Here is a 24,015-nt window from a genome sequence, read left to right as displayed (position 1 = left end):
CGAAACCCACCTCTCACTTTTGAGACTATGTCTGAAACATTTTCATGGAAACCAAGAGAATAATAAATTGCAAAAACCTGTAAATACCAAAAGGCACCACTTTAGGTTCAGATATCTACCAAGTTTTGCAGAAAAATATTGAATTGTTTTTGAGTTCTGCACCAGAAACGAAGCCCACCCCACCATAAGACTAACACCAAAATGTTCCATGAAAAAACAAAAAAAAAAACATAAATGCCAAAAATCTGCAAATAGCAAAGGGCACACCTATAGGCTGAGATTACTATATCTATCAAGTTTGGTCTAAAAATATTGAACGGTTTCTGAGTTATGCTCTGGAAATAAAGTGATTACAGGCGGACGGATGGGGGATGGACGGAAGGACAGACGAGGCGTTGACTATATCCCCTGCATTACATGCCGGGGGATATAAAGGCTGAAATGAATTCCACCTTGGGTAGGTGAAATATGAATACCACCTCAAGTAGGTGAAGTGAATACCACCTTTGTAAGTGAAATGTATATCACCTCAGGTATGTGAAATGAATACCACCTGGGGTAGGTAAAATGAATATCACCTCTGGTGGGTGAAATGAATACCACCTCGGGTAGGTGAAATGAATACCACTTCTAGAGTGAAATGAGTAAACACAAACAACCTATATCAATATTGTATTTCTTCTTAAGTCATGAACAGTTTTTCATAACTCAATATATAGGAACAATTAATAACTCGTATCAACAGCAAGTATTCCCTGATTTACACAATCTGCACACAAGCATGTTATAAATGTACACATACATCACATTTTGTTTCTTTACAATAATACAACTATCAGGCCAGACAAGTTTCATTTCTTGTTTTACAGATTTTGGTCCTCAGAAAATCCTAAAGGCAGGAGAGAAAAAAATAAAAATGAAACCATCAGTCAAAATAATATTTCTGTCATATATATTCAAAGTATTTTACTTCTGATAGTTAACTATGTGTATATGGGACCAAAAATAATTAAAACAATTCTCGCAGGTGAGTTAGAAATTTCATTTTTTGAGCAGGGAAAACTAATTTTTATTTTTCTCTTATTCTTGAAAATATACAGCCGGCAGATCCGTTATCTGTAAAACAAGAAATAGAATTGGTCCGGCCTCAACAATCTACTACATCAATAATAATCAGGCTGAGTCAAATAAATTACTTGTATACCAAGTGTGCATCATTACACTGGCAATCTGCATTGTTAACATGCTTACAGAAGTGTAAACCTTTCATGCACTCATAATTCTCTCACAGAAATAAATAATTTAGATATTTGTGTAACACTGCCTTACTAGACATGAAGTAAACAAATCTTAGACATTGTACCCTACAAATATATCACACTTAATTATTTGGGCCAGATGCCCTATGTATTTATTGCATACTGAATAATCTTTGTCCTGAAATTATAATTTCTAATCAGATACACTTCCGTGTTTAGTCATGACCTTATTGCTGGCCATCAACTCTATACAATGCATCACAGTCACATTTAGTACTCTAAAACCACAGATGTAACTAAGTCATGCACTCATCAATCCATACATAACTAAACATGTAAACAAGATAAATTAATTTGTGGCCTGATGTTTAAGAAACTGTCAACAAAGTTTCCATAGAGTCGGTATAAAGGAAACCTTTTTGCATGACAATGCATAAGCCTGCAAAGTGTTTGCTTGCTGGAGGCACAAATGGTATTGATTTGGTGCAAAGGGGGCCCAGATGACGCTGCAATTCATTGTGCAGAGTTATGTCCTTTTGTCGTGAGAGGAACATGTGATCATGGGTTCAAATCCCAATTTGCCCTGATTATCAACAGTCAAGGTTCACCAGTACATATTCATGTTTTTCACCATAGTGGCAATAATTTGAGAGATGCATCTCTTTGTGCTTTCATTCCACATTATGCGGACATGCCACTATATAAGTAAACAACAAATATCTTGGATAACAGTTTCTTCTTTATTGTATGTCACAACATTTCTGGGCTATTCCTTGCCCCTTCATCAGGTGAACTGTAACATACATACAATAAATTGGATAAGAAACAACATACAAGATGAAGAACCACCTCACCTTCCTCCCCAGATGTAGAGACAACAACCTTGTACCTGATGGAAACAATAGTCTCTGTGCATTGCCTTTCATCTCCTGTTTCTTACTCAATATATTATATACATGCATCACTGGCTTCTTGTATATATGGTACATTGAGTCATTGATGCATCTTGTTTGTTAAAATTCACCTGATGAAGGGGCAAGGAAAAGACCAGAAACGTTGTGACATACAATGAAGAAGACCTTGTCATCCATATTTGCCTTTCACTTGAATACCCACTTCTAATACCTCTCAAGAACTTCAGTAATATAACTGGAATACTGCAGAGAGGGGCAAGAAGAATAACTCATTCACTGTATGAAGGCTTCATTTCAAGCCGAGCTGTATACATCAAATGATCTGAAGGAAAATATTCTTCATCCATTATCAGGCTTGCAGTTGCTAAACTTTTCTCGAAAAGGCTGTCTCCAATAAACAAGAGGAATATAATCAATATCAAGGCACATATCAACAAGACCATTGGTGGTAGTCGCACTACTGGTGTAAATATTCGCAGATAACGATGCCTGCTAGACAGACGTTGAAAACTGTACAGTTGTGGGTTGAATAAACAACAAGTGCAACCCATGATTGAGAAAAACGTTTCTGGGTTGAACTTGGCAGATACAACTAAAACCCTCAGTAAGGCATATAAAAAGGATAAAATTACCAGTGCAAGTAAAAAAGAATAGGATATAAAAATGCCAAAAAGATAGCTACTGCATTCATGACAGTCTGGCAAGTCACACCGTTCAGAGTTATCTCCCTTTATACACATCCCACACCGACAGACTCCTCTGGGTCCACAATCGTGATCACAGGAGAAGCCAGTGTATCCTTGAAATGAATAGAAGGCGTTTCTGATGAGTGACCGGACACGCTTCAGTTTGATTGATCCTTGGTACCTGCTTTTGTATGTAGTTCCGTTTCCAGACAGACGGGTCAGTTTTATTTTGAAGGACTGCTTGGACACAAGGATTCGGTCTGGGCGACTTTCATACCCTGGTGTCGGCTGGAAGTAATGACATAATGTTAGACTTTGCTTGCTTGTTTGTTTGTTTGTTCCTTATCTCAGTAATATTCAAGTTATGTGATTATAGTATACAAACAAGCCAATCTGCAACAGGCAGTTTGTTTGTTTGTTTGTTGTAAAACGTCACACTCAGCAATATTCCAGCTATATGGTCTTGACAGTTCATCTTGTCATTCACCTCATCAGACTTGTAAATATGCATCATTTTACTTAAAAGTTTCTGAATACTCTCGGATGTGGTGAAGAAATCACTTGTACAAAACATACATATTTTGAAGTTTTATGGCAAGTATGTCATTTAGGATATATGGGTCTAATATTGCTGAATGCAGGATTACACAAGAAAGTAATTCAGGTATCTGAGTCAAGTCTCATAATTATCCTGACAACGAACACCTATCATACAGTTTTAACACAAAATAACCAACCCATGTTACTACCTGATACAGCAAGACAAACTCTTGACCGAAAACAAACCCTTTCCAAGAACAAAAAGCTCCTAAAAAATAATATACTCTTGAAAGAACACATCAGTTCACCTGATTTTGGGAAAAAAAACCCTGGCAGTTTCACAAAATATAAGAAAAAAATGCATAAAAAACTAAATCAACCATCACATAAAAAACAATAAAAAACACAGAACAATCTATCCAGTATTTGTTAGACTGTTTAGTCTGGATTAAATGGATCCTTTTTTTTTTGTACTGTTTTGGTTGATTCCAATTGGAATTCAAACCAACATTATCCACAAAGTAAGCTGTCTAACCCACTCAGCCACTGTGCTTTCCACAAAAATGGAAGTCTGACAACTGTTAGATTGGATAACATACTTTCTGTATCCCCTCTAAAAACAGTCCATGTAAATTTAGTCTCAGTGTTATTCGTTACACTCCTACAAACCCTTGTAGAAGGTCATGTCACATAACATCAATAGCGAGATGGCTAAATAGATTTAACCAAACAATGGCTACTACTTAGGGACTTACAAAATATTCAGGTCACTAACCCAGATTTCTCCACAAACAAAAACCTGCATATAACACAGTTATTTGACCTGCAGTATATACGCTATGGGGTTTCTGTTGGCATACTGTTGGCATATATACTCTGTTGGTTACTATAGCTAATATTTCCGCAAGATGACATCCTTGAATATTGCCAAAAACATGATGTTCAGCAACTGTCTACCAACCATTGTCATGGTTGTAAGGTGCGTCGTGTGCATCACCTGGAAGCGATAGCATTTGGAATCAATCGGGTACGAACCTTTTCGAGACAAAAAGTTCAAAAGGTATGTGCGAATGTTCACTTTCGCGATTTGGTAACTTGTGTCCTCACTGGTCAGTCTCAAAGGTTACCTCATGTGACCTCCCATTAGGTTTTGTTAGACTCAGTAGTGGAGTGTAATGAAAAGTACTGAGGCTAAGTTTACTTAGACTGCTGTAAAAAGTGTCAATAGGCACAGCAGTATAAATAACTTAATTGCCCCAAGAACGATGTAGAGAGCTTGAGTGTTCATCATATCTCACCATGTTGCTGAAGGTGAGTCCCTCTCCTTTGGATGAACTGTGTACCCAAGTGTCCATCATCAGAACCCGGGCTGTTTGAGCCTGGTTGGGCGGAGCCTTCATCTCGCTGTAGCAAGGGTTGGAAGGGGAGACAACTCTGTCGGTAAACACCCGGACTGGGGCATCATAGTCCACATATGTGTTGAAGTCGCCCACAATGATGACATTCTTGAGCTGTTTCACTGAAAAACCATTCATGTTGTTTAAACATTACTTATCAAAGTCAGCAGAAATGAATGGCAACTTGAAACCCTATGAACAAAGCATCATACGTACGCCTATGATAGGTACTGGTAAACACATACAAGATGATCCACGACCTGACAAATGACCCCAATTTGCATACTTGGGAACGCCCCACAGAACGATCCACTTGAAACAAGAGGGAGACGGGTTGTCTGATAAATATCGAGAAGTTCATTTTCCCTGTGCATTTCACGCATGAATTGTTATAGCACACTCGATTTGGGAACAGGTACAATCCCAACGAATTGAATCAAAACACAATATACTGAGCAATTATGTTTAGGACCACCGATCCATTTTACGAAGCAAATGACATTTTCCTGGGTTTTTTTTAACAAAATTGTTGAATATCTAAAATGCTCATCAATGACCCAATCATCTATTTGTCTTCGTCTTAACTAAAGGTTAGTGTGGAATATCAGTATCTTATGCCTGAAATTGCAGTCTTATCATTCGAAGGAATATGCGGTGTTCATTTCATGTCACGGTTAGCATGTATTGCACGTGCATAATCGTCAAGCTATCTGTAGCAGCCAAGTGTACTCGCCCAATTCGTTGTATCGCCTTTATTGTCACAAATGCATTTAGTGCGCAGGATCATCTAATATGTGTCTAGCAGTAGTAACTTTACAAAAGCTTCATGGGTCGAGACCTTGCATTTTAAACAACATGCTGTTTGCTGTAGGAAGATGTAACTTCAAAATGTACAAAAGTAGGATTGCAAGGTATTTCTGTCCTACCAGTACACTGGTATATCATAATACACCTTTCAAGAGATACAGTTTGAAAAGTAAACATATTTACTGTCAAACACTGAAGTTTACAATACATCATAAAACATACGGGAATATGGGTAACAAAAGTCATAATACACAGCGCTATGTAAACAGAAATTAATAAACAGGACAGGATTGTTTGCTGTCCATTAAAAATCATATACTATAAGAAATGCTAAATATTGCTGAAGGTGTTTGACAAATTAACACTTCCCATCTTCTTTCACAATTCTGTTAATAAATGAAACCTCTTGTAGATCACTGTCAGACTGAAAACAGGTAGTGACTGAGTGACTATGTGAGTGAGTGAGTATAGTTTTATGCTACTTTTAGCAATAAGGCAATACTATTGCGGGAGTCGCCAGAAATAGCTCTCACATATTGTACCCATGTAGGGACTCAAACCTGAGTCACCATGACAAGTGAACACTTTAACCACTATGCTACCCCACCGTCCCTTTGCAACAGCATGAAAATGAAACACCAAACTCAACACAGTAGTGTGATATTGGTTTGTTGTTAAACGCAAGTCACTTTGTATGTTTGTTTATTGCACTCAACCAAAATATTCAAGCTATATGGCAGCGGTCTGTAAATAATTGAGTCTGGACCAGACAAACCAGTGATCAACAGAATCAGCATTGATCTATGCAACTGGAGTATGATGACATGCAGTCTTCTGACTTTGAACTAACTTGTAGTTGTTTTATGTCCCCCACACTGAACAGCAGGCAGGATAACAAATGCACCTATCCTGTTATTATTTTCTATGACACGTCTAGAAATCATCTTCAATTTGAAAACTGAACCCATGACCCCCTTCCACGAGACCATGGGTCAAGAACAGAGCCAATCAGGGTGTAGAACAATCAGCTGATCTTGATATGATTGTCAACAGTAACATTTGCGTTTCATTCTGCAAACCACAGCTCTATGTCTCAGCTGAAATCATGCATGTCACTTTTAATGTGCAATAATGCAGCTATATTGCCGAAGTCTGTAAATAATTGAGTCTGGACCAGACAATCCAGAGATCAACAACATGGACATTGATCTGCATGACTCTGATACGATAATATGCTGACCAAGTTACAGTGAGTCTGACCTCCCAATCCTGTCATTGGCCTCATATGGGGGACCTTCATTCTTAAGGTTCATGGCAGTCAAAGTACTGAGCTGTCTGGGGAATGGTGCCTTTGGGAAAGCCAGAACCTGATATCCTGTCTGGGACAAGATGATTAATGACACAACATACATCTTATGTATTCCAAAATGGCTGCCGAGTTGTGACACTGCTGTTGCCTGTCGTAGGAGAAATGTACAGCCACTATGTTGATGACTGTCTTTCTGTCTAGACTGACGCTGACATGTACGGCAAGTCGCTTGTTTGTGTCAGGGCCTCCACGATGGGGCAGATTCTGGATGTTCATACTCAAGATAGGCCTCTTGCTGAGTATACCTATCCCTAAAAATAGAAACAAGGGGCAGATTTTAAAAACATACATAACGTATAACGTAAAACAAAAACATGAATAAAATAATATACAGTACAGCAGTAGACATAATCTAGAATTTGGAAGAGCATGAATACTTCATTGTATGGCTAGCAAATTCTTCATTCTTACAATCTTTGTATGGGGCATTTTACATGGAAGCTCTGCATGAACTTTCAGAAATGTCCTACATCAGTAACTGAAGCATTTCAAATGATTCAACAACCTATTTTTTCCATCCATCAAACTGTTTACTAGTGGCACTCAAGCTCCCAGTTTCACATGGGCATGTTCAGTTTGAATGTCAGCGACCGTAACAGGAAATTCTATTTTGGTTGAAAACACACTTTGTGGGTTAGTTTATGGTTCCAGGACTAATGATGCTGATCGATTTTTGTAGCCTTGATCGTGTTTAGGAAATAAAGTTCTAAACTGTACAGGTTTTGTAATGCTTTAAGTTTAATTAGCTCACCAAAAGGTACGGGGACACTTACTCTCACTAACATACACATAAATTATCTGCCTGGTGCCCAATGATGCCCTTAAAAGAAACAGCATGTCTATCCCTGATCTATGAAGCATTTCTGAAAGAAATTCATCTAAGTAGATGTGGGTGCAATATTAATGCAGATAGCAAACATGCGAACACTAGAATCTGCTGTACACAAACATTTTAGGTTCACTGACTTTCCAACCTCAGCATGGAACCACAAGTATCTCAGATTTGTAAGACCTGCAACACACAATTACGAAGCATCAGTGTAACACCAGATCTAACAAAAAGTGCCACTGAAGCCCTTGTGACCTCACAAACATTCTCTCATATGGACGACTGGAACAGTCTACTTACAGGAATAACCAAATAGCAACTAGAGAAACTGCAGAAAATTCAAAAGAAATTGGACAGAACAAAAACTAAGAAAAAAAACCACCACATACATAACACCTGAGTTGAGATCCCTTCACTGCAAGAATGAACATATGTCATATTTGGGATTTCACTTTCTTAGTAAAGTACAAATTCTAGTACTATTTTAGTTGCGTCCCATTCGGGATTCGGACCCACACCCTCAGAGTCGGGCACCTAATCGCTAGCACAAAAAGTCAGCCACCTAGCCACAGTGGAAGTCACGATGGCTGAGCAGGGTAGGCGGATGATTAGGTGCCTGACTCTGAGGGTGCGGGTTGAAATCCCAGATGGGACGCAACTAAAAAAGTACTAGAATTTGTACTTTGATAGGAGAGTGAATCCCAAATATGACATATGTTACATCTGACCACTTTCGAAATGGCATTGTGTAATCAAAGAGAAGAACTAACTTCTTGTTACTTGTGTATCAGGCAGTCGACAAAACAGCTCTACCTGCAGGACTTGGTTCTCCCCTGTTGTTCAACCAGAAACCTCTGCTCAAATGACCAATCCCTTCTGCATGTCCTCACATACAAACAAAAATTTTTTGGAGCCAAAACTTTTTCTGGAGCACCTTTAGAATACAGCACCACCAGTTCTTGTGAGGACGTAAGGGTTAGCAAAACCTAATCTAACCTAACCTAACCCAACAATAGATGGTTTGGCCCATTAGCTCTATACTTTAGTTCTATTAGTCCATTAGTTCTATACTTTAGAAAGGATATATAATCTTTTGAGAAATAGACCTAACTATATTTTATTACCTCAAATAATAATTCCACATCACAAGGGGTCACACTGAAACCGCTAGCATAAAAATCTAAAGTAGATATATACAACAGTACAACTGATAAGGGGAGGTTATTAATAGTGAAGAAATAAGGAGGTTTCAAGTCTGGACTTGAAGGCTAGCAGGTTAGGGGCATATTTCAAGTTAAGGGGAAGAAAGTTCTACAGCATAGCTGTTGCATAGGAAAAAGGGAGCACCTTTGGAATACAGCACCACAACTTCTTGTGAGGATGTTAGGGTTTTCAAAACCTAATCTAACCTAACCTAACAATAGATGGTTTGGTCCATTTTTCAATGATGTGATTCCCGATTATGTGCAAATCTGAAATTCTTTGGACTTTTTTAACTTTTTGTTCATACCTTCCTTTGCCCATAGTTTGTGGATGAAATTATCACTTTGATCAACCACATTAGCTGTGCGCCAAACAGCCCATCTGTATTCTGGTAATAATTTCTTTAGCTCCAACACCTGAGAATTTTCTTCATAAAAATCACTTCGCACTTCTTGAAATGCAACAATATCAGAGTTGGATTCCCGAATCTGAAACAAAGAAAAAATCCATAATGACATAACATAAGAGATATGATATTTATCATGTCATCTGGAATAATAATAGCTGTCTTTGAAATCAGATCAGGACTAGCTAAGGGTAGTTACATTTATTGCTGAAAATGTATTATGGAATTACTGGATATTGTTTCATAGCAGCAGTATTTTTTTATCAGTATAGTACCTCTCCATGTTATTGACAAAATTACATTTGTAAAATACATGATACATATCTTTGATACAAAATTTCAAAATTTAACATACAGAAATATTGCTTGGATAACAAGGATTAATATGTACGAAAAAGTAATTAATTTTGTTGAGCGACAATCAAGTTTTAACAAACCATTACATGAGTGATAAGTAGATGTACACAATGGTTCCAATGTTGATGCTTTTTGCATCTTACATCAAAAGAAATGATGCCACAATACCATGTCATCCAATTCTATCTCTTCAATTATTAAAAGTAATTAAACAATCAAATCAAGTTTATTATTCAGTACTTTGGTCACGCCCATGGCCTATTGTACAAGACGACAGAATACAATTAGGTTGTGTACGGGACCTGATATTTAACACACTTTTTAGGTACAATGCAACAGATTTAATAAAATTCATATTTGTACTATTTGACAAATTTATCATACTCTGCGTAGCAATGACAGAACTATTTGGCAAAAATCTATTCCTAACAGATAAAATATATCTTACAATATTTACTACAGACAAGTAATACGAGAACCACATCTTCCCTACCACAATGGCGGTGAAGACAAATTATATCTAATTGATTTACACCATTCTCAACCTCAAGCCATTTCCAAAATCGTGGAGTGATATTCTCATTTTTCAGAAGGCTCTTCTCAGGTCTCTGTCCTTTACCGATGTTGTATCTATTTCCGGTTGTAGAAGGGATACCTTTACTTGTTCATAGTGTTCAAGAAAAGATGAGTTATTTATTCAGTAATGCCACTCTTGTAAGTATACATAATAAGGCGCTGCTTGAAAACGTAAAAGTCTCTTAAAAAGAACTGTTCCGGATCACCAACATCTCCAGCCAGCAAAACATAGGATTATCCAGTTGCAAACAATAAACTTCGTACATCAGACGCCCAAGTATGGCTCCCATTATAATTGCAGCATGAGTTTAATTCAGTTATACATTATTAATTACCAGTTCTGCGATACGATGTTTTCTGATATCCCAGTTGAACATGAAGTTCCACAAGTTGCAGGTACTGACAGTTACTTCGAGTGACAGACATTGCTTGAGAAGTGATAGAAGTACCAAAATACAGAGTATGTGCACTGTTTCCTTGACCAACATCAGCGACAGGACACGAATACATACGACATCCACAGCAGTCCGTTCTCTGGGACAGGCAAATTGATAATCCGGGCACTTTCGGTGTTACACTTCCTTCAAGGTTTTATTAAACCATCGGTGATTGGTTAGAATGAGTTCCATTTAACCACTCATGTTCAGTTTGTGGATTATGTACGTAGAGAGTGTTGTTTACGGTATGAACAGCAATGGATGTAATCAAAGCTGAAATTGAGAGAAAAAAGCGACAGCTTGAGAACAGTAATGTATTAGTAAGTGCAAAAGAGACCTTCTGTAGAACTGTGGGAATAAATTTGCCCACACCATGTACTTATTTCTACGTTTTGATTCGTGCTACGTCATTGATATTAGGCGACATAATCAATTGTAAAACAAATTCAGAAGGCAACCCCAAGGATATTAAAAATATAACACCTGGCTGAACAACATTTACTGACCTTACACACTGTTGGCCCCAATTTTGGCCCCAACAAAGGAGGCCGAATTCATCAAGACTCACCTGTTCATTGTCAAGACTAACCATTACTAACACTTTATCACTAATGTAAACATTTATCAGAAATTTAATTGAACTTTAGATTTTCTTAAAGAACAAATGAACTCACATTTTTTTTTACTCGTGTATCCATTACGGGAGTACTGCACGTTACCAGGTGCACTCTTTCAGATTAATTAGCACTACGGCCCAAACCCCAAGCCCTAACCCAAAGGATTGTGAAGGTTGCCCAAGCCCAAACACAAACCCTAAGGATATAAAAGGTGCCTAACCCTAACCCTAACTCTAACCCCAAACCCTAAGGATTGTGAAGGGTGCTCTGCACAGTAAAGTGCATTTTAGTCACCATTACATATAAAAGACTTGTGGTTAGTCTTAAGCAGAACACCAATTTTTTTCTTAAAAAATGCATGGTCAGTTAATACTGAGCAATTAAAGGTTGCCAAAACTCTCCCCCGCTAACGAAACCACATTCACAACTACTCGTCTCTTTCCGTGATGTACCAGAAGACTCATACTCCTCTCGTATGCCATTATTGCCAAAATTGTGGCAAACCTATCAAATCAAGCATAGGAAAACGCATTTCAAACCATGAAAATGGCAGAACCGTTGAACTTTAAAACTTCGCTAAACTATGCAAAGGAAAATTTAAATATAAACTTTGAGCTAATGGATGAACAACTTTCATCACTGAAACATATTAGCAAAGGCAATGACCATATTGCAGTTTTGCCCACGGGATGTACGATATATATTCAAGGAGCCATGTTTGGAAATTCAGAGTTATCTCTCCTTGATAATAGTACTAGTTCATTTTCATTTCCATGCCCGTTTGCATGTAGACAGAACCCAGTTGTAAACATGGCCATGATAAGGGTATGAGACACCATCCAGCTTGTTGGAATGACACGAGTAGTTATGAATGAACGAAACCACAGACAGGTTACGTAACTCTATCACCAGAGCACTGCAGTGACGTCAAGCAAGGAAGGATTTTCAGTTACTTGTATATAAAATGCGTAGGAAGCTCATCAATTTGCCGATTTCTCAAAATCAACAAAGTCATGCCGAATGGTTGTGTTGTGGTCAAATACTCCCAGGTGTTGGGTGATAGAGGCACCATGCACAGATTTCTACGAGCCCCCTCAGTTTGTGCTAAATATGTTGTTTGTGAGTGCAAAAAGAGTGTTATGGAAGGCTGTACATATTAAATTGGTGGTTCGACATGTACCTCACTTCGAAAATAGAAGATGCTATTGATATTTGTTTTCAGCGAGTTAAAAAATCAAAACTGCTTACTATTAAATGACTGATAGTCATGACACAACTTGTGACATAAGGATTTCTTCCTTGGTAGCAATCAAGGTTTTGGTCGAAGTGACAATAATATTGTGAGAAGTGTTATATTGATATCCACCTCGCCTTGAAGAGTAAAATTGTTATGTTATAAGCAGTGTCATGCAAAATCCTATTGTCTAACAATCAAATAAAAATTTTAGTACCAGTCGAAAGTAGGTTAAATCTTGTACCTCGAGGAAAATAATCCTAAATAGCATTTATTCTCAGACTGGCGGATGTTCGTGATAGGATGCTGCCATTTTTTAACATTGTAGCATCATGGTCTAAAGTCATTTGGAGAATCAATTAGATTATGGTTTGTTTTCATCAAGTTAAAAATGATCAAAACTACTTATTACTCGTAGTTAAATATGTTTTTGAACCATGAGCCAAAAGATTCTGCTTGACACCACTTGTAACAGAACGATTTATGACCATTATGACAACAAGCTATTTTCATAGAATCGTCTATGAAAACAAGTTGTATCTCAGAAAATGTGCAAAGCAGGTGACAAAAATAAATAGCAGTAGATTGTGAAAACATAAACTTACCATTTTTCAAAACTGTTGTCATGATTGCAGGTTTAGGCAAACCTATAAACAAGATAATCTACCCCAGGAAATGTACACTAATACTACAGTAACCTACATCATAGGTATACCTCGTATTGCGTCATGGAGGCGCGTCGCTCTGATTGGTTGAAATTTAATTCGTGGGAGAGAATTGTGCACAGTTGTGAAAAAGGTAAATTTACGAAATTAAATGTTGAAATGAGTAGTTTTTATGACGGCGTGTCATTTATATTGATGTCAATAAATGATTGATGTATTTGTATCCCCCTAGAGTACATATATTCTTTAACAAAATGAAAAGCTTCCAAAGACTTTCTTCAGTTTCAGAAATTCTTGCCAACTAGACTTGCATGGAATGATTTTGTTTCAGGGTCCTGTTTACTCTATTACTGACTATTGTTTAAGTGGTTGATAGTTGACATAAAATATATCCTGATACATAGTGTCACACCAGTGTATGAAATGATATCTGCCCGGCAGCCTGCTGCTTGCTAGTTACATGGCGGGCTTGCAACTTTATTTTATGGCCGGCCCTGTGGGCCAATCCATTTTCCATGGGTATAGATTTTAGCATGTTTCCGACTACGGGTGATATTTTCAAAATAGTTCACAATTGTGGTATGTTGACGACGACGTCTGCATGTATAGATCAATCAACCCGTAACTTCCACAGATCAGTCTACCCTTTTCTCTAACACTAAACATGATTGGTCTACAATGGTGCAAAGAATGCTTTCAGCAACCAAGTCGTTTTTGTTAAATTAGCGGTTGCACATGTTTACTTTTCACAAGGCAAGTTACAAATCCCCTGTGCTAACTGCATGAAGAACACGTAGAGACCATTCTTGCCAAAGATACTGACCATTCTTACTTTTCTTGTTTGTCTCATTCACATGGCAGTGACACTAAATGAATCAACAGGGACCATGAAGCTATGCTTTGTAAAATGTGCTTTTGCACATGTTTAAATTTACCTCACAACAAGTAATTCTTTGATATGAGTATTTTAACACCTTACCTAGGTTTCCTATTTTTAATACAGGGCTGGTTACATGTTTTAATGGTCTAGCAACATTTTTCAGTCTTCAGCCTGGTGGGCTTCCTGGTATTTTGAGGAGTTTCATACACTGGTCACACCTTGTCAGTCAAGTAGAATGTATATTGTCTGTCTCTGTATCAAGATGTGTAACTCATGTCAATATCAGAAGTGATGGTTGCTTATGTAAACCACTGGTTTAAAAATTATTACCATATTTTCTTTGGAAGTTTTCAGTACTGAATCACCAGTGATGAAAGTCATATCAGATACTTGTATTTTTCAGGCCCCCAATAAGAAGTATTTCAAGCGTGGGGACCTAGCTGCCCAGCAGACAGCTGAGTATTGGAAGAAGACGAAGGCTCAGGTGGAAGATGCTGAGCAGGTAGGGAAAGCTCTGTAACTCACTGGAGAACATTATTCGCTATAAAAGTATTTGAAGTGCATGTTTTCTCTGCTATTTTATGAAAAGCACTCTTAGATCAGCCCCAAGATGTGCCCAGCTGTAATTTGTGTAAGTTTGGGTGAGCATGGTTTTATGCCACATATAGCAATGTCATGGCAGGGGACGTCAGAAATGGGCTTCACACATTGTACCAATGTGGAGAATTGAACCTGTGTCTTTGGTGTAGCAGGTTAACGCTTTAACCACTAAGTAACCCTGATGCCCTGTACGTCATGTGAAGCTGCAAGACAAAGCTTGTAAAAAGATATACTAGGACAATGAGACAGGGAAGAACACTGCACTCACTGTGCTCATTAACAAATGAAGTAATGGGAAAATTATTTTCCAACTAAAGGAAATGTTGTCTAAAATAAAATTATTTTGCTCTAGGCGGTTAGGGCTTGTGGTTTGTGTCATTTTATGAAATGTTTAACACTGTGTATTTCTTGTTTTTCATGCACAGAAGAGTCAAGAAGCAGAAGATCAGAAGGTAGAAAAGAAGGAAGACAAGAAGTATGATCAACTCCCCAGGAAAGAAGTGAGAATTGTTTAAATGACACAATATATAATTCAGGTGATCTTGTAGCCAATGTATGACTGACTGATGACTGACACCATGTGATCCTGTAGCCACTGTATAAGTGACTGATGACTGACACCATGTGATTCTGTAGCCACTGTATGACTGACTGATGACTGACACTCTGATCTAGTAGCCACTGTATGACCGACTGATGACTGACACTATGTGATCTAGTAGTCACTGTATGACTGACACTCTGATCTAGTAGCCACTGTATGACTGACTGATGACTGACACTGTGTGATCCCATAGCCACTGTATGACTGACTGATGACTGGCACTGTGTGATCTAGTAGCCGCTGTATGACTGACTGATGACTGACTGATGAATGACTCCATGTGTTCTGGTAGTCTCTGTATGACTGATTGATGACAGACACTGTGATCTAGTAGCCACTGTATGACTGACTGATGACTGACACTCTGATCTAGTAGCCGCTGTTTGACTGACTGATGACTGACACTCTGATCTAGTAGCTGCTGTATGACTGACTGATGACTGACACTGTGTGATCTAGTAGCCACTGTATGACTCACTGATGATTGACACTCTGATCTAGTAGTCACTGTATGACTGATTGATGACTGACACTCTGATCTAGTAATCACTGTATGACTGATTGATGACTGACACTATGTGATCTGGTAGTCTCAGTCATGACTGACTGTTCCAGGTGATCCGTCGACTACGTGAGAGAAGTGAACCAATTCGACTGTTTGGAGAGTCCGACCTCGAGGCTTACCTCCGTCTCAAGAAGTTGGAAACACAGGAACCAGACATCCGAAAGGTACACTAAAACAATTGGCATTATTCTCCTGTCAACAGTGTTATGTTGTGTGATTTTGATAACTCCTATTCAGCTTGCTCAGGTGTTGTATTGTAATTAAAAGGCTATAGTTTGTAGTCAGGTTCAGATATCACTGTAAACATTATCATGTTTATGATTATGAACATTTTATGACACTAGTTTGAATGTACAAGAGTGTTTTTCACTCAGACGTACAGAAGAATCATGTTAATATTCAGGGTTGGGTATTGACACAATTTTCGATATATTGTGATATGTGTTGGCGTATTGCAATATGTACTGCGTTATAGTATCAAAGTGTAACACATGGTTCTTGGATCCAGATGTGATTGTACAAGGTATCGATTGAAAATATTTCCAAAATGAATGCTTCACTGTAAAGTTAGGAACTCAAGAAAACTTTCACTCTAAAGTGTGGAACTGCCATTTTGATATGAGTGCAGGTACCAATCTATTTTATTTATAGAAGTCATGCAAATGCGATTATATGACCAATAAATATTCTCAAAGCTATTAATTTATAGTAATGTATGACGGAAATACATCATCAAGAAAATTACCGATCATTGTCACGGAAATGAAAGATTGTATCATGTGAACCAGTTCGCAAAAAGTGTACTGAAATATAACTCATTATAAAGTTGACTTGCAGTGTATCAGTTAACCAGTATTATAGCCCACCCCTATTAATAATGATTGTCTTGTGTTGAAGGGTCAAGGATTTGACAATGACTTCAAGGCTGCTATGGATCAAGTGGACCAGGCATACCTTAATGAGATCATCAAGTCATCAGATGGATCCCAGCTGTCTAATGATGTGTTTATCAAAGATGATGGAACAACGGAAGAAGACATACCAGTGAGATATATCTTATATATTCTATAAAAATATCATGTTCTTGGACTGGTTTAGTAAGATATCTGTCAATAGATCCCAAACTGAGCCCTGTGGTAGGGCTGGGCCAGTGAGATATCTGTTATGGGTCCTAAACAGTATCCTCTGGTAGGGTTGCACCAGTGAGATATCTGTTATAGGTCCCAAACAGGATCCTGTGGTAGGGCTGCTCCAGTGAGATATCTGTTATGGGTCCCAAACAGTATCCTGTGGTAGGGTTGCTCCAGTGAAATATCTGTTATAGGTCCCAAACAGGATCCTGTGGTAGGGCTGCTCCAGTGAGATATCTGTTATAATTCCCAAACAGGATCCTGTGATAGGGCTGCTCCAGTGAGGTTTTGGGTATAAGTCTGTAAAATGGATCCCATGTCATACTGATAGCAGTTTAAAGCCTGCTTCAGCACAGATTTGTCAGCATCACATCAGTTCTCATTGGTTTTACAAAAATGGTAAACGTCTCAGACCAACATAACTTTGGGTTTCTTCAGGAAGCTTTCAGGCTGACAAAAACCCACCAAGTTTGTGATGACTCTACCCTAAGATCATCTTCATAATTCATCTGTTGTAATTCAGATATTGTGATGTAGAAAATCTCAAGTTAAACCATTCAAAACCCCTTGAATGAGGACTACTGCTGCCCCATCATAATCATTCTCTTGCTGTGCTGTGAAACATTGTGTACATGCAAGTAGACCACTTATACTGCAAGTTACTGACTGCATACATTTTGTAGATACTACAGGGTTTTCACCATGAACGACATCAGTTGCAACAAAGTATTATTGGATTAACTGTCTAAACAATCGCCAAAACATTGACTAAAAAAAGGAGAGAGAGAAAGTGGTTTGTGAACTGGCACTTGCCATTCCCAGGATTGATTATTTACAAGTTTGAAATATTTCTCTGTAAACAAAAATCTCTCATCTGGTTTACATGTAAAACCTGCCATAGTTACTGTGGCTACTGAACAAATACTGACGGTGTACATGAACTATCTTTCAGAAAATGCGCGAGCGGCTTGGAAAGGGTGATAAGGATGAAGACCAGTTGATCATGTTGAGATTTTTTAAGGTATGATGCCTTAATGTTCACACATTATCAGCTCCAGTGTTTGTTGTCATGTAGGATGGAATTATTCCCCAATCACCTTCCAAGTAGGGGATAACTGTACTGTGTTTGACAAATTAGGAACCTATACCGGTGATCTTCGTCAACACAACACACTTTAGCGAAAGAAGTGAGGCCACTGGACCCAAGTGAGACAATTCAACAGTAACACTTGGAAAGACTACACAATATTTGTTCTGATGCTTATGTGGAGTCATATTTACAATAGGAAATAGGTGATACATTGATCAGCTAACTTAGGGTTCTGTGCTGCTGTAACTGGCTAGTCCAAACTAAACTTTCAGCATCTTTTAATGAGTGCAAATGAAAATATTTAATGTTATTCACAAAAATAGAAATGTTTCAAGTGAAATATTTTGGTATGTCAGTATCTTTTGTTTTTTATTATTGTAAAACTCTTTGGCTGTTGAACATATGATGTGAGCTTTGTGTGTCACCATGGTAACAATTGTTCCAGTACATCATGAAGATGTGGGGGAGGATGTTAAACAATCGAAAAGAGGATGACAAGAGGATGAACAGAGGGAAGCTGGACAGTGCACAGCACACACAGACTGTGGGGTATCTGAAACCTCTCTTTAGAAAACTGAAAAATAAAGTAAGTAACTGGCTGCCAATTACACACAGACCATCATGCTTCATTTTGTTGAGCAGATATCTTGTCACTTGGGCAGCTTATGATTGTGGGTTCGAGTTTGTGTTCATCCAGGTTATGTATCTGGGTGAGTTCGAGTTTGTGTTCATCGGGGTCGCGTAACTTGGTGGGTTCAAGGTTTTGTTCATCCAGGTTATGTATCTGGGTGGGTTTGAGTTTGTGTTCATCCAGTTTGTGTATCTGGGTTTTCAGCACAAGGCCATACTCTGAAACCTTAGTGCAACCTTTCCTTGCACATGAGCATGATTGCGTTATGTTGACACACCTCATCTTGAAAACAGCTCAAAGTTATGTTAAATCCATCTCTCTCACAGACCATCACTTTCATGAGTGGATGTTCTCTGAGTAGAGTACCCATGTTGAACTAAGGCATTATGTTTACAGGTACGGCAATTTTTCACTAATCCAAAGATTTCCGTCTAGTTTATCTCAAACTGATCATTCTGAATCCCCCATTCAATGGCACAATGTTAAGTTTTCAGCTGAAAATATGTTTCCATCTCTGTATTTAAGGGGACTGGCTCTATAAACCACTGTTTTGAGGTTTGTCAGCATCACTTCCATACAAATACTGGGGTTTAGAAGAGTGAGAAACATCGGAGACCTGCTTCACTTACAGCTTTCCTCCTGAAGGGAACTGACAACTGTGTGTTCATCAGTAATCAGAAACAGATTTAACTCTGATTTTTAGGAATAGCACTCACTCACTCGCCTGCTTACTCAGTCAATCAATCATTGGTTTTATGTTCCAGCCACAGCCCCATGTTATGTTGTTGTCTACATGTTAGTGTTTGTTTTTGCCAGAATGTAGACGAGGACATCCTGGACAGCATGGTACTAATTGTTCAGAGACTCATGGACAAGGACTATCTAGGGGTAAGAGGAATGTTTCTTTTTTCTGAGGGATCAACTATTCCATAGTCAGTCTTGATCAGTTCCAGGATATGCTTCAACTGGGGTATAGTTATTTTCATCTATAAATCTCATCACTTAAAATCATTTTGGGATGGTATAAGATAAATATGATCATTTAATACGACAGAAAGGTAGAATACTTCTAATGTGGTACCCAAGTGTTCATATGGTTAATGATTTTATATTCAGATGTTTAATGTGAAAGTCAATAAAGCAAGAGTTTGTATGGTTTGAATCGGAAGTTCCAAGTGCAGATGCTTTGCTTTGGAATGGATGTTTTCAGTTGGCTTGCTATTACATCCTCATACAAGCCACATGATATCTGACAGCAGATGGCAGCACCAAGTTGATGATTAGGTTCTTTACAGAACGAAACCTTATCAATCTTGTGGGGGCGATGACATGGTGGTTAAAGCATTTGCTTGTCACATGGGTATAGTGGGAGACTCATTTATGGTGTTCATGATACTGCTGGATTGGTACTAAAAGCAGCATAAACTATACTCTCTGACTTTTAAAACTTTTCGCATTACTTTTTTTCACTAGTTGTTAGTAATGTGTTGGTAATGTGATCTGTGCATGAAAGTGATGTATTTGTCAAATTTGATAAATACTCTTTGTTGCTTGGCTGTTCAGTATCTTGTGAGTGCAGCCGTAGGGGGACAGTGCTTGTTGATAAACTAGCTGTCGTGAAATTGTATCTTGTGAAGTAGCAGAAAAAACATGATTCAAACTGGATGAGCAGGAATATTTGTCGAGTGAAAAGATGGGACAGTATGATCAATAGAGCACTGTTCAAGGTATATATCCCTGTTATTCTTCTTCTCCAGGCTAATGACTCGTACCTAGAGATGGCCATAGGAAATGCCCCTTGGCCTATTGGAGTCACCATGGTTGGCATCCACGCTCGTACTGGGCGTGAGAAAATCTCCTCAAGATATGTGGCCCATGTGCTGAATGACGAAACACAAAGAAAATATATTCAGGTAGGATCTGTACACAGAGTCAAATGGAGTGACGCATTATCTTAAAGTGGCATGTAGGAGCTGATGTATCAAATGAGGTGTCATTTTAGATTGCAACTTTATAAATTCAAACATGATCTGGTACAGGTGCCTTAACCTAGCATGTAATCAGCATGATAAGACATGGTTATAACAGCTTGGATCAAGCAGAGGTATGGGTATAAATTACCGTGATGTTGTGTAGCAAGGGAAGTAACTCTTGTGACCCTGACGATGGGAATGTGAATGCACCAGTCTGCAGAAAAACAATGTTTCAAGCGTTCAAGAACACCATAAGACATTTGTTTCTTGTGCCTGTTTTTCAATATGTGAAACTTGTTTTAGAACAGCACTGACGCAGTTCTGAGATACCTCTTAGTGACCAGAATTGATGCATCGAGTATACTCATGAGAGGCAGTCAATGTGTTAATCATTATTTTGTTAATATATTTGATAACTGAAAAATTATTTCTTTTTTCTCAGGGTTTAAAGCGGTTGATGACACAGTGCCAGAAACTATTTCCCACAGATCCATCTCGAAGTTTCAACTACAAATGTCCGGTGTGAGCTCATGCCAAACAAGACAATAACACATTCAGTAGAAATGCCAGATTTGACTTTGCCATGGATCATTAGCAGATCTTTGTTATATTTCAAGCTGATGAAAGTTGTGTGAGAGTCTGGCAAATTAGATATTCATGTGATGTACATATTCATGGAACTCACCACTGTGCGAATATTGATGGAAGTGTTGCCATGGTAACATGAAGACATTTTATTATTTCAGGAGTCTCGAAGAAACACTGAAACCATGTGTCTGTAAATGCACTGTGCAGTTTGTGCAATAAAGAATATTACCTTAACAGGCTAAATATTAAAGTCAGTATTTCTTTGCTGATTTCATTTAGATTCCCCCTGTGCTGACGGTCACTCTTGTGTGTTATTGTGCTCTGTTGTGTGGATGTTTTGAATGTAAGATCTGCCTGTGGGGTATCTGATCCATTGGGCTTATTGAACAGCCACCATCATACACCCGAAGCTGGAATAATACTGCATGGGATCTGGGTAGCTTAGTGATTATACCACACCGGGTTTGTTTCCAGAAATGGGTAGTTATTTCTGGTGTTTTCCCTGCACCATATGGCTGGAATATTGTGAAATTTTTGTGAAACCATATTATGTTTCTTTTAGAAATATGTAGCTTAATTATCTTAGTATCAGTCAAAGTAATTCTCCTTGCCTCTTTACCAAATTGTATATTTTAACCCCATTATGTTTTTTTAATGTTTACATGCAGATAAGACTTGGAATGCTCCTTGGGAAGGAGAGTTTAGTCAAGGGGTGCTGGTACACCCATTTTGAAACATGCAAATCAAGTTCACAATTAAGACATGCAACTAAATCATCTCATGTTCTCAACAACCACAACTAGTAGTTGACTGCATCTCTGTCTACAAATGCAAATTGTATCTATGAATGAACTATAACCATGAAGCATCTAAAAGGTTGAAGTGATTTTCCCACTTTTCCATAAAGCATTATCAAGGCTTGATCTTAACTGTGAGTCTATGCTCATACAGATTGTAGCTGTGAAAAAGGGGGTACCCTTTGATGAAGTACATAGATTCACTTGAGGATGACATGGTTTGGTTTACTACTTTGATGATGTTGATCATATAAACATAACTAATTATTATTACTTTCACAGGGTCAATTGAGAGGATGCCTAAGCAAGAGGCAAACATGGTTTAACTGTGATTCTTGTCTGTCTGTAAATAAACTTGACATGTACAGAGATGAGTTGTTTGTTCATTCATTCATTCATTCTTTCATTCATTCATTCATTCATTCATTCATTCATTCTTCAGGGAACCATGAAGGTTCAGTATTGAGCTTCAGTAACCCATGCTTGTCATTAGACGTGACTGAGGGTTTCAGGTGATCAGGTTCTGACTTAGTTGACACACTCATCATTTCCCACATGTGAAGATCAATGCTCATGCTGTTGATCACTGGATTGTCTGGTCCAGACTTAATTATTTCCAGACCACCGCCATATGGCTGGAATATTGTTGAGTATAGTGTAAAACTAAACTCACTCACTCACTCATTCTTCAGGAAATGGGTAAAGGAGGGTTTTTTTTAAAGAAGCATGAACCACAAACACTCAATTAGTCTGACTAGTGTGACACAAAACAGCTTGGTGAGAATGTGACAGTTGTTGTTGCTCATGCACATGTTCGGAGATCTAGAAACATGTTCCTAGCCAATAAGGGGCTGTGGGGTAGCCGTGTGGTTTAAGAACGCACACGTCACGTCGAAGACCAGGTTCGATTCCCCACACGGACACAATGTGTGAAGTCCATTTATGGTGTCCCCGCCGTGAAATTGTGGAATATTGCCAAAAGCAACGTGAAACCCAACTCACTCACTCATTCACTCACAGTCAAAAGGAGTGAGTTTTACGCCGCTTCTAGTAGTGTTCCAGCAATGTCACCTGGGTCTTCACACAGTGGGGGGAATCGAACCTGGATCTTCGGCGTGACGAGTGAACATTTGAACCACTAGGCTGTCCCGCCGACCACCATACACGTCACTGACCTACATTCACTAAAACTGACCAACAGTGCAATGACCACAGGTACAACCAGTGGCCACAAGCGCAGTCGCAGGCCAGTAGCAGCAACCAAATTCTCTGACAAATACCTCTGAGCAAAGACGAAAAGACAAACGAACGCTTTAACCACTAGGCTACCCCATCGCCCTGCCTCCGAGATGCTTTTGATGAATGAGCGAGTGAGTGAACTTAGTTTTACACGGCTTTAACAATAATACGGCAATCTCACGGTCGGGGGACACCGGAAATGGGCTTCGCACATTGTACCCTCATGGGGAATCAAACCCAGGTCTTCAGCGTGACGAACGAATGCTTTAACCACTAGGCTACCCGACTACCCTGCCCCCGAGAATCTGCCAGACCAACTACAGCACCTATTTGTAGTCGTGTATCACACAGCGAATAAAGTGGAATCGTGTATTTGAAAAACACATACCAGTAACCATAACAGCTCGGGGCACTGTGTATCGTTCGCAAACCAACCACGACAGTTTAAGCATAGCCAGATGATCACACATATATGACTCATATTCTTGTGTTCTTCACAGCAGGCTTTGTAGGTATGGTAGGAGCCAATACAGACGATGAAGCTCCGTTAATGAAGGTAATCTTTGCTCATAGTGTACGTTATGAATTGTATCTTAGCTTGTAGATTTTAAATATTTGGCCT

At 38.6% G+C, this 24,015-nt stretch overlaps 2 protein-coding genes across 2 annotated transcripts; one reads left to right on the top strand and one right to left on the bottom strand.

Annotated features, from left to right (window-relative positions):
• Positions 1-657: 657 nt before the first annotated feature.
• LOC137295906 (uncharacterized) lies at positions 658-10,912 on the bottom strand. Its single transcript, XM_067827483.1, has 5 exons — positions 10,679-10,912; positions 9,312-9,492; positions 7,014-7,223; positions 4,698-4,918; positions 658-3,147 (listed from the first exon to the last, which is right to left on the bottom strand). Exons 1-5 carry the CDS (start codon positions 10,829-10,831, stop codon positions 2,443-2,445), a joined length of 1,470 nt encoding a protein of 489 aa, XP_067683584.1. The 5' UTR covers positions 10,832-10,912; the 3' UTR covers positions 658-2,442.
• Positions 10,913-10,917: 5 nt separating this feature from the next.
• Positions 10,918-22,525, top strand: LOC137295908 (pre-mRNA-splicing factor 18-like). Its single transcript, XM_067827485.1, has 10 exons — positions 10,918-11,100; positions 14,580-14,678; positions 15,202-15,276; positions 15,996-16,109; positions 16,843-16,989; positions 18,028-18,096; positions 18,611-18,751; positions 19,613-19,684; positions 20,554-20,709; positions 21,212-22,525. Exons 1-10 carry the CDS (start codon positions 11,038-11,040, stop codon positions 21,293-21,295), a joined length of 1,020 nt encoding a protein of 339 aa, XP_067683586.1. The 5' UTR covers positions 10,918-11,037; the 3' UTR covers positions 21,296-22,525.
• The last annotated feature ends 1,490 nt before the right edge of the window (positions 22,526-24,015 follow it).

The sequence above is a fragment of the Haliotis asinina genome, chromosome 9 (assembly GCF_037392515.1).
Source record: "Haliotis asinina isolate JCU_RB_2024 chromosome 9, JCU_Hal_asi_v2, whole genome shotgun sequence".
NCBI lineage: Eukaryota > Metazoa > Mollusca > Gastropoda > Lepetellida > Haliotidae > Haliotis > Haliotis asinina.
Note: the sequence above shows the minus strand (reverse complement) of the source record. Positions and strands in the feature narration are given on the sequence as shown.

Excerpts from the sequence above, each read along its gene's own strand:
- LOC137295908 (XM_067827485.1), top strand. The coding sequence starts at position 11,038 with ATGGATGTAATCAAAGCTGAAATTGAGAGAAAAAAGCGACAGCTTGAG. Across the intron at positions 16,990-18,027 it reads CAACGGAAGAAGACATACCA|AAAATGCGCGAGCGGCTTGG; the intron begins GTGAGATATATC and ends ACTATCTTTCAG. Across the intron at positions 20,710-21,211 it reads CACAAAGAAAATATATTCAG|GGTTTAAAGCGGTTGATGAC; the intron begins GTAGGATCTGTA and ends CTTTTTTCTCAG.
- LOC137295906 (XM_067827483.1), bottom strand. The coding sequence starts at position 10,831 with ATGTTGGTCAAGGAAACAGTGCACATACTCTGTATTTTGGTACTTCTA. Across the intron at positions 7,224-9,311 it reads CAAACTATGGGCAAAGGAAG|GGATAGGTATACTCAGCAAG; the intron begins GTATGAACAAAA and ends TTCTATTTTTAG. Across the intron at positions 3,148-4,697 it reads GACTCACCTTCAGCAACATG|CCGACACCAGGGTATGAAAG; the intron begins GTGAGATATGAT and ends CATTACTTCCAG.